Raw genomic sequence first — 10,357 nt, forward strand, 5'->3', positions numbered from 1 at the left:
TGCAAACTTACGTTTAAAAATCTATATTTTGCCGACCCAGAAACAAGTCTGTGGTTGAGGAATTTTACCCTATATCTTTGACGAGTCCCACTGAAAATTTAAATAAAGAATTGGTTAATGCTTAGCGTGCGTATATCGAGTTATGGATGCACGGGGGAAGTTTGGAGAGCACGAAAGAAGCGTCAGAGTTGCTCGAGGCCCAGCCGAGAACAACTCTAGCTTCTTGAGTGTTCTGCAAAGTTCCCAATTGCATCCATAACTAGATATACGCACAGCAACAAGCGTTAACCAATTATTTTATAACAGAGCGACAACAACTTGTGTGCTAAAAGATTTTTGGTTGTGGGTTCTCACAAAGTTCTCACAATGTGTGACAAAGGATTCTATTGGCTGGTTAAAAACATTCCACAATCATTTGAGTAACAGTTTAACGAAAGCACTTCATCTGGTTTCTAAAATTGTCGATGGAAAACTCGCTTCTTCGAATGAATGAAAATGTAGGCAAACAAAGTCAAAAATACTCAATTACAATGTAGACACACAAAGTCAAAACACTCAAGTTTTAAGTAAGCATCTTAACTTGGCAAAAGTCAAAGGCTCGAAGGGTAGGGTTTGGATTGTTCAGAGTGATGTTTGCATTATTTAACTAAAGGAACCTTCAGCTAAACTCGACGGAAATTTTCCAGCTAAAATGAAACTGCGTACGTCACGTTATTTACTCACGGCCGTAAATAGAGGATTTTACCATGATGGCTCAATAGGATTTAGAAAGGACCAGCGCGCGCGCTATGTTGTAATAAGTTTTATAACTTAGCGCGCGCGCTAGTCCTATCTAATACCTATTTAGCCATCATTACCAAAATCTCTATATATGCACGGCCGTACGTATATCAGATAACGTGCGCAGTTTCAATTTAGCTGCAAAATATTTCCGTCGAGTTTAGTGCAAGTTCCTTTTGATTAAGTTTCGGCAATGTAAAGATTATTCTGAACAATCCAAACTCTACTTCGAGCCTGTGACTTTTGCCAAGCTAAGATGTCTAGTTAAGGTGATTCTTCACATTTGCATTGCGCATCCTTACTGCGCATAATTTATGGCGTCACAAGCGCGCGCTCGTGCACGCACACATTGAAAACAAGGCGGATTTGCCTTGGTATAGAGTTCTGTCAGCTGAAAGATGGCGTTAGCTCACTAACGAACTCGAGCACCCCAATTTTTTTTTCAGTCGTTTTAATCAACTAATCATTAGCTTTGCGTGAGAAAAGACTGATCTGATTTCTATTGCTGAAAATTGAAGAAATAAGGAAAATAGCAGCTGCACTGTAGTCTTTTCTATTTGCAGTTTGATAGCCGTGGCAAGCAATTTGGTTCCAATATTTTAACAAGGATTCAGCTGTCTGTCAAAATCAAACTTAAAAGCTTATTTGTGTTCGACACAAGTATTGACTGTAGTTTGAGGCGTGTTTTCATGACTCTGGGCTCACAAAGATTTTACAATAACTTGGAATACGTTCTTGTAGTAAGCATTAAGGTGGCTGAACACAGTTTTTGATACCTGTGTTTCATTCACTTTTTTCTCTAAAACCCTTGATCCCTCGGTCACCAAAAATGGCAGCAAGCAAGTTAACAACACAAACTTTGGGTTTTTGATGGTTAAGCTGACGTATGTGCCGTTGTCATGGCAACATGAATAAATATAAACAGGCCTTTAAAATCGGTTTTGTTTATTTGTAGAAAATCTAGTCATTAGATTTTCTTTATAATTTGCAGTCAACGAGCTTGTAACGATTCTCACAAGTTAACACTATTTTGCTAATAATTTAACAGAGAGATATTTAATTATCCCTTGTTGAGGTTTCACTGGAATATCTAGAATTTCCTTTGTTAGAGTTCAATTATTTTCAATACTCCAGTTACTTATTTCCTTAAGTATTTTCGTGCCAAATTTCGTGAAATTCTAATGAGTGGTTCTCGAGAAATAGGCGTATTTCCGAGAGTGCAATTTTTCATTCAATCGCAATTTTTTGACTTACCACGCATGCGCTGCATTTAACTGGGTTCTTTCGGTAACAAAGAAAAAGCTGAAAATTGCTAGGTTCTTTGCATCGTTACCTTTTCTAACATCTTTATAATAAAAGACTAAAGCCATCAATACACTGCGTTCAATTATAGAGAAAAATAGCACAGATAGTGCGGGTGTCGAGTAAATAAAATGATCGCTCTATTGACGGCATGTTTGTTTTTTCTAATCCTTGTGCGCGCGCTGAATTGCATCAGCAAAAGCGCGCGCGAAAACTCTGTTCGGCCACCTTAAATAATGCTAAAATGAGACATTTTCAATGTGTCACTGCTCCTTAACGAGCATGGGCACCCCCCTTTCTATTTTATAATTAAAGTTCTCATATGATAAATATTCAGTGGACAAAGTTTGGACAAAAATCTGTTGACAGTTTTATTTCAGGGGAATTACCTTAAACGTGAGTATTTTTACTTTGGTTGTCTACATTTTCATCGAGTATTTTTGACTTTGTATGCCTACATTTTCATTACAATTAATTCGAAGAAGCGAATATTTCATTGACAATTTTAGAAACCAGGTTAAGCGTTTTCGCTCAACCGTTGATCAACTGATTGTGGCGTGTTAGGATCCTAATGACCTTTGTTTTTCTTCCCCCTACATTGTGAGAACTTTGTAGTCAATCACAAATAAAACATGTTTTAGCGCGCAAGTTGTTGTCGCCATGTTATAAAAGAATTGGTTCATGCTTTAAGCTGTGCGTATATCGAGTTATGGATGCACTTGGGAAGTTTGGAGAGCACTCAAGAAGCTAGAGGCTGTCACCTCGTGCGACTCTCACGCTTCTTCCCTGCTCTCGAAAGTTCCCGCGTGCATCCATAACTCGATATACTCACGCTAAGCATGAACCAATTCTTAAATAATCATTATACATGTAAAGCAATAAAAAATTTCTTTCCTGTATCTTATTCGTTCCTTTGTTCTTTTTGCTTCCTTTAGATAACGATGAATGTGCAACGGATGAAAACAAGTGTAACCAAAAATGCAACAACACAGAGGGAAGCTACTTGTGTTCATGTGTAAACGGCTTTAGACTGGACACTGACAACGTCACATGCATAGGTAGGAATTAGAGCAAGGATAAGAAAAAAGGTGCTGTCGCCAGTAAAAGCGTGGCAAATAGACATGTTTGTTAATAACAGAACGTTGCAGCTGAACGTTGCTGCAATATGTAAGAATTAACACTAACTTCCACATTAAGAAGTAACAAATAGCGTCAGAATTGCCTGTAAATACCAAAAAAAAAAAAAGAATGATGCCGTTCACTTTTCATGACAGTTTTTGTTTTCGTTTAGACATCGACGAGTGCTTGGAATGGACATTTCAGTGTTCGGACGCCTCACAGCGCTGCGTGAACACCCAAGGTTCTTACAAATGTAAATGTGAAGATGGACTTTACTGGATTAACGAGACTTGCAAAGGTGAGAGCTTTGGCTCTGAAGTTTTGGTCTAAAGACCGACAATATCGGTCGACTCATTGATCGAATGTCGGCCGATGTATCGACCGACACACGGACCGTATGTTGACCGATATTGTCGGCCGATACTCGACCGACTTATGCCTTAAGTACATATAGCGTCAGAATTGGAAAAAGTGGACGTTAAAAATTTATACCGAACCAATGGCAGGAACACCATGTATATTTCAGACAATCTTTAAGCGAAGTCAACGATGAACTAAAATTCCCAATGCGAAATTGATTTTTCTCGTTGATCGGTGTCTCTTCTTGGGTCATACAGTAATTAAATACTTAATAATATTTACCATTTTTGAAAGCTTATAAGCTTTTTCGGTTCTTTCTCTCTGAAGGTCTCGATAAAGATGAAAAACCACCGCCTCCACCACCAGCACCGACACCAAGAAAGCCATCTCTTGAGGAAACACTTCAATCAGTTATCATCACTTTGGAGGGGCTTAGTGCTAGTCAGGTGTTTTCTTTTATTCCCCAATAACATATACAATATGGTTTATTTGAAACTGTGATAAATTTATTACTTCATAGGGATGTGTGGAATGGTCGACGATGTACTTTTAAAAGAACTGAAAAAAGTGAATTTGTCATGAAAATGAAGTTGGGATCACGGCACACCTTTTCAGTCACTCTAATTTAGTAAAGGTCGCACAGAAAGCTCTAATTAGAGACCTTTGGAGGATTCAACGTGATTCGAAACCTCCAGGGCCTTTAAAAGGAGGTCTAAAAGAAGAATATTCACGTTCCATTCCCGCAAAGCCAAGTTTTATGAGCTGAATAGTAACCAGAAATTTCCACAGAGCATTTGGAGTTATTCTCTTCATCTCTCATTTATATATTCATATATACATATCGCAACTAGCAAGCGTAAGGAAAAGTAAGTAACCGTTCAATTTGTAATAAACAGGATACTTGCATGTTTCCAAAATTACATTCAGAATTGGCAACGTCTACAGACGTTTGCATAAACCCTTAACAACTCTCGCCTCGCGCGCTGCTATATCAGTTAACAAAGTGTTAATGAAATCCATTTTTTAACAACATCTCTCGTTATTTTTTTAGTATATTCAGTTTATATTTGCAACAGTTAATGATAGAACGGTCGCTATCAATTTATGGTGACTGAATTTAAGCTAAACTCAATTGGTGAAAAATGAATGAATGAGCGAGCAGCTTGGAGATAGACGAGTCATTAAGTTTGCAATTGATATTCTTTGGTTTTCTCGCCTTTAACAACTTTTTTAGTGGAACTTACCTAAAGAGGAAGATTTCAAGGGAGCTGTTGCAGATTCCGTTACCACTTTCTGTGCAAAGATTGGGGATTGCGTAAATGAAAGGAACCGACAAAGGTTTTTATACAATCGGAACTGATTTGAATAATTTATCCTTATTGAGTACAGTGTAGGAATAAATAAAACGACGAAGTAACCTATATGCAGATTTACTGGGCTTTAGTCATAAAATTAAATGATTCGGTATGGTAAAGGTTTTACACAGTACATCAATTACTGACGGCCCCTTTTTGGACTGTGAAAAGCAAATGTTAAGTCGGTAAGGCCAATGATAAATTTTTATACGAGCCTATGTTGTCTGGGTTAATGCACCTACAGAGACGACTATGCAGGCTAATTATGTCTACTCGAGACAAAAGAGCCTCAAGCCGTCGAGTTTTTTCGGGTATCCGTAGCATTAAGCAACAAGGTGGATTTCTACACAACGCTAGATGGGATGTAAGTCCATCATAGAGTCCACTCAAGTATTTGTGGGTATCCATTTATACACTTAAGTGGAGAGAAGCTTTGTTTAAAGAGCGCAACGCAATGACCCCGGCTGGTTCCGGAACCCTGGCAGCTCGATTTGGATTCTAGTGCACTAACCAAGAGGCTCCCCACTTTCTAGGGACACCTATTATCCTTGTATCTCAAATGACAACACCGACCACTGACTAAAAAAAAAACTTTTTGTTTGGTTTTTAGGAGAGCGTTGGACTACATCTTATTTACGTCTGATCAAGTACACCTTCTTCCAGGATTTCCAGAGCAAGATGTTTATCCCCTACAAATTCGCCTCGCGATTTATGTCCAGTTTCCTCCAGGAGTAGCTCAAGACTCCAGTTCCACCCTGTCCAAGAACACATTGCTTACTGTCATCATTGAATCTCGTGAAAAGCTGGAGAAGGCGCTGAACGTGACCATAGTGAACATAACAGCTGCTTTCTTTGACGATTCCACGGAGGGCAGTTACACTGTGACTCCTCCCATCTATCGTGAGAAAAGGATGAAAGATTATTTCATTGTTGGAGGCGCAGTGGTTGGATTCCTTTTTGTTGTTTTTGTTTTAATCTTGTGCAAGTAAGTCCCCTTCACAGTTTTATAACCTTGAAGGACGAACAGCGTCATGTCATGTCATGTCAAATAGGTCACGTTCATTAGACGTTTCGGGCGTAGCCGTTCTTCAGTATTTTGAACATTCCGAAGAAGGCCCAAGCCTTAAACGTCTGGTTTACAAGAGTTACGTTACACTTGTTTTTTTTCAGTCCTAAGGTGTCTTACTACAGTTTTGATGGACCATAACGTTTTTAAAACTCTTTTGAAAGTTGTTCCAAGGTGTTTTCCCTTTCTCTGATTACTGTTTTCTTAATTCTTTTGCCATTGGATGTTGCGCTTAAACAAATTTTATACCTTAGTAAACAGCCAAAGTGCCGAGTGGCTGGGATAGACTGGACATTAGTAGGTTTAATGACGTTTTTCTCAAGATCTACCGGTATGACCCTACCTTAAAGTTAGCAATTGGTTCTGGTTAAACATTCATGGAAAGTGAAATAAAAATCTAAAGGGCAGATTATTTGAAAACAAATACTTTTTCAAAAATTTTGGCTCTGAGCGCGATACACTCGTAAAACTAAACTGTGAAAATTTCACCATAGCCTTAAACGGTAGGTTTTCAACAGGTTTTTACAACCTTGCGCGGGAATTGAATATCGCATGCCCTTTGTTTAAGTGCGCGCTCATGTGACGCCTGGTATCGCGTGTGAGAAAGTAAGGGTAAATTACAATTCTTGTACCAGTTGTTTATCTTTCTTTTCTTTTTTGTCATGGTTTATCGGTCCTAGCCACCCCCCCCCCCTTAAAACGACCGCAGAGAGGCCCAAATGTACCTTAAAAGATGGTCCTCACAACTGAAAAATGACTTATTTTTCATTTTTCCTAGTAAAACAGATTCGCCAAAAATATTTTTAATTGAAATATTGTATTAATTAACCAGTTGGGAATGTTGTAGAAATTTTATTTCTTAAATTATTGTCTTCGCCATATCATTTACATTTTTTAGGTGTTGCATTTTAAGAAAACGTTTTGCGAAAGAAAGAGAGGCTGCTGATAAGGATGGTGAGGCGGTAGAGTTGGATGAATGCTGCAAACATCAGATTGAAGGAGATCTAGGTTATACCAACGAGCAAGTCGTTAACAATGATGAAGATGCTAACAAGGAGTAGCATCTTCTAAAGAAGTTTGGACTGTACTGTAGTTAGAGTCGTGCGGCTAAGTTAGAATTCATGCCCTAGTAGTTGTTGCTTTAAATCTTTAGAGTGTTTGAGACGAACAGGACAACATGATGTGTCAATGGCGAGCTATCAGTTTATTTCGCAGGCAGTTATCTTCAAAACGTTACCTGATCAACAAGCTTTTATTCTTCTGCCTTGTGACCGTACTCCAAAAACGTACTGATTCCCGATATTATAACGTACACATTTTTAGTAACCAAATACAACGTGTTTTCGGTAACCTTTTGTCAGGGCCGGATCGCACTTGCGGACAGGTCTGGTACATTTGGTGGATTTTGTCATCAATGCATCGCTTGCTGCAAACACGTTGCGCCTTACAATTTTTTAAAGCAAGCAAATTTCCTATGATCGGCCCTCATCACACTCTGTGATGCTTTTGTTATCTTCAGTAAAAAAAACTGTGACAAATTGCGTCGAAAGAAACTTCAAAAAGGGCCGTCCTCGCGGGAGCAATAAAGTTTCCGATTGCTAATTGTGTTTTATATGGGAATTAGCGCAACTCCAGCGCCAAGGAAGGACGTTTTAAAGGTAAAGCCAACAAGATTTGGATTACTTGTTTTAAGATACCTGCGTTAGAAAGGACGCAAAGTTTTGAAGAAATTGCACTACAAACCAGCGTCATTGACACGGAAGTACTTGTTCAAGAAGGCAGCGGGTGCATGAGACAGAGATTTACCTATGTTCGTCCTTGCCTTACGATTGAACTTTTTAGTTCACATATATTAATTTGTGTTTGCGATTTGCTTTAGATATTAGCGAACCGATGTTTGCGTTTGTTCTTGCTTGTTCACGCGTGCAGGTAGTTGCCTTAACTTCAGTTTCAAATATATTTCATCTTTCATGGGTTGATTGAACGGTTTTAGAATTTTGATAGTTTTTGTTTTTTCCGTCTGTTGCTATGGTTTAAAAACTTGACAGCTAACTTTCAGTTTTGATAGGGTCTCGTCAGAGACCCTATATAGGACAAATGTAGATTTAAATAAATAATGAGTTAAAGTAGCTCTCGACAGGAGTGACTGTAGGATAGGATAACACTTCAATCTTTGTACCCTATCGTACCTTTTTGGTAAGACAACATATCAGACGAATTTGGGGCAGCCATGGTTATAGTTTGGCGAGAAGAAGTGAAGCTAAGGAGAGACTAACTGAGCCTCTATTTTGCCGACCAAACCATTTAGGTACAATTAGATATTTACCGTACTCTAAATTCCACCATAACAACAGCCATACAAGGTCAGTGGCTTGATATCACAGGATATCAGAGCAAAAGACAAGGATTCGGAATTTGCTAATTGCGAATTGAAGTACGTTAAATGACGTAAATGACGTAATTTTATCTACAGATACTTCAAAGCTCTTGTAACCATCGCTCTTGTAACCATCTTGTAATCAAATTCTTAGATAGCTCTAATAAACGATTTTGGAAGCATGTAGTCGTTACACATTTGCAGTAGCCTTTTATTGGTTTTTATGACTAGATAATCCCAGGTCCTTTATGCTTCAAGTTTTTCTACCGGGTAAGCAGGTAATATCATTGTAAACATTTTGGATGCTTTATTAAAAAAGAAAGAAAAGATAAACTGGTGAGAAGTTCGTTCTTATTAACCAGGAAATGACGATGACGAATTAGCGTGAAAGACAATTCATCGAAAGGCATTTCATCTCGACATTCCAAAGTTCTAAACCGATCGCTAGCATGCGCTTTGAGATACAATGGAATCCCAAAACTAAATTGAATCCACTTATTTCATTAAAAAGTGAAGCACGTTTATCATTATCTATAAACTCATGAACATCTTCACGTTCTAAGCCTGTAAACACTGGAAATTGAACTAACAGTTTCTTCAATGAAACGCAAATACATCTTTTTCGTTATATATCTTATTTACAATACCCACTGGATCCCCACCCCCACCCCCTCAAAAAAATAACCTACTGAATGACAAATTTCCAAGCAATATTTCCTCATATTCAAATTATTCCTGGAAAGTCTCCACTAGTTACATTTGTAAGGGCCCATTTCCAATTCCCTCGGTTTCAATAGGCAAGATCCACTCTAGTTCACTGACTTTAATTCGACTAACACTCCAATAAGACGCTCCTGTTTGCTTGTACATAATTCCATCAATCGTCCGCGTCTTTATCCGTCTTATCCGTCGTTACTTCGAGTGAATCGCATACACAATTACAACGTTTGCCAACGTTCGCCATTACATGCACTCTCGAAAAGATCACGTGACTTAAACGCGGGAACTAAACGGCGGGAAAAATACATGAACAATACAGGGAACCCCAACCCCTAACCCGTCGGAATGTGCGCGTGTTTTATGTAACGCAATCTCGTTGTGTAATCATGGTGATCATGGCGGTTGTTCAACAGAGTTCTTGACGAACCAGTCAGTCAGTCCAGCCCGACTTTCCTTTGTTTTGAATGTCCCACTGTGTAACTTGCGTCTCAGCATAATTAATTCCGTACCATGTGACCGGATCTTGCAAAGGGCCTATTGGTAGTAAATTGGTGTCATCGTCAATTCCATTTCTCCGTATGAGAGTTGGCCAGAAATGTTTCTTCTCCAAGACACTCTGCCAGCCGCCGTCAGCCCTGCCTCTAACAAAGAACAGTAACCCATCCCCATTCGTTCTTTCTTCACTGTCCTACGCCATGTTTCTCAAGTCTTCCTCTCTTGCGTTTTTCGGTTGGATTTACCGGAAGGTGGAATTTATTCAATCACGTCAGCCAATTGATAACAAGGAAGATTCATTAGAATTTACTTCGTTGATATCAAAATAGAAAACGTTACATCACAGTTGCATTTCTTCGACGACGGCATTATCATTGTAAGTTACCCAAATAAACAATCTTGAAACAAAAAGGCATGCCATATCATAGAGACCCCAAATTATTGGTTTTGTACGATAACGATTTTGTTTTGACTTGTGCGGCTGCTTATGCAAATTCACACTGTCTAGGTTTACTTTGGCAGTTGAGAAGTCCTTTTAACGCAAATACTAACTTAATAAAGGGAAAACAAACATTGGTTTACCTTGCCAAATTTATTTCCTAGTTGTCCAAAGGTACAAAATTACAGTGAGATTAAAAGTGGTTTTATATTTATCTGCGTGTAAGTAGACTTCGACGCAGCTATTCAAGACAAGCAGATCTGGGTTACGAGCAATTCACTGCCTATAGGGAAGGAATGGACGTTTTGTCCGGCATTTAGGCTATGCTGCAACATGTTTTGTTT

At 38.7% G+C, this 10,357-nt stretch overlaps 1 protein-coding gene across 8 annotated transcripts in view; it reads left to right on the plus strand.

Annotated features, from left to right (window-relative positions):
- LOC145484694 (uncharacterized) overlaps positions 1-9,948 on the plus strand; it is a 97,874-nt gene extending 87,926 nt beyond the window's left edge. For 3 of the 8 annotated variants that reach the window (XM_081463299.1, XM_081463300.1, XM_081463295.1), the window contains 6 exons: positions 3,018-3,140; positions 3,374-3,499; positions 3,889-4,007; positions 4,796-4,899; positions 5,527-5,901; positions 6,881-9,938. In XM_081463299.1, the coding sequence (XP_081319425.1) occupies positions 3,018-3,140; positions 3,374-3,499; positions 3,889-4,007; positions 4,796-4,899; positions 5,527-5,901; positions 6,881-7,043 (1,010 nt within the window). In that variant the 3' untranslated portion in view covers positions 7,044-9,938. Of the gene's footprint in view, positions 1-3,017; positions 3,141-3,373; positions 3,500-3,888; positions 4,008-4,795; positions 4,900-5,526; positions 5,902-6,880 lie in introns of all 8 variants that reach the window. The other 5 variants (XM_081463297.1, XM_081463301.1, XM_081463302.1 and 2 more) reach the window with 5 other exon arrangements.
- The last annotated feature ends 409 nt before the right edge of the window (positions 9,949-10,357 follow it).

This window comes from Orbicella franksi, chromosome 4 (genome assembly GCF_964199315.1).
Source record: "Orbicella franksi chromosome 4, jaOrbFran1.1, whole genome shotgun sequence".
NCBI lineage: Eukaryota > Metazoa > Cnidaria > Anthozoa > Scleractinia > Merulinidae > Orbicella > Orbicella franksi.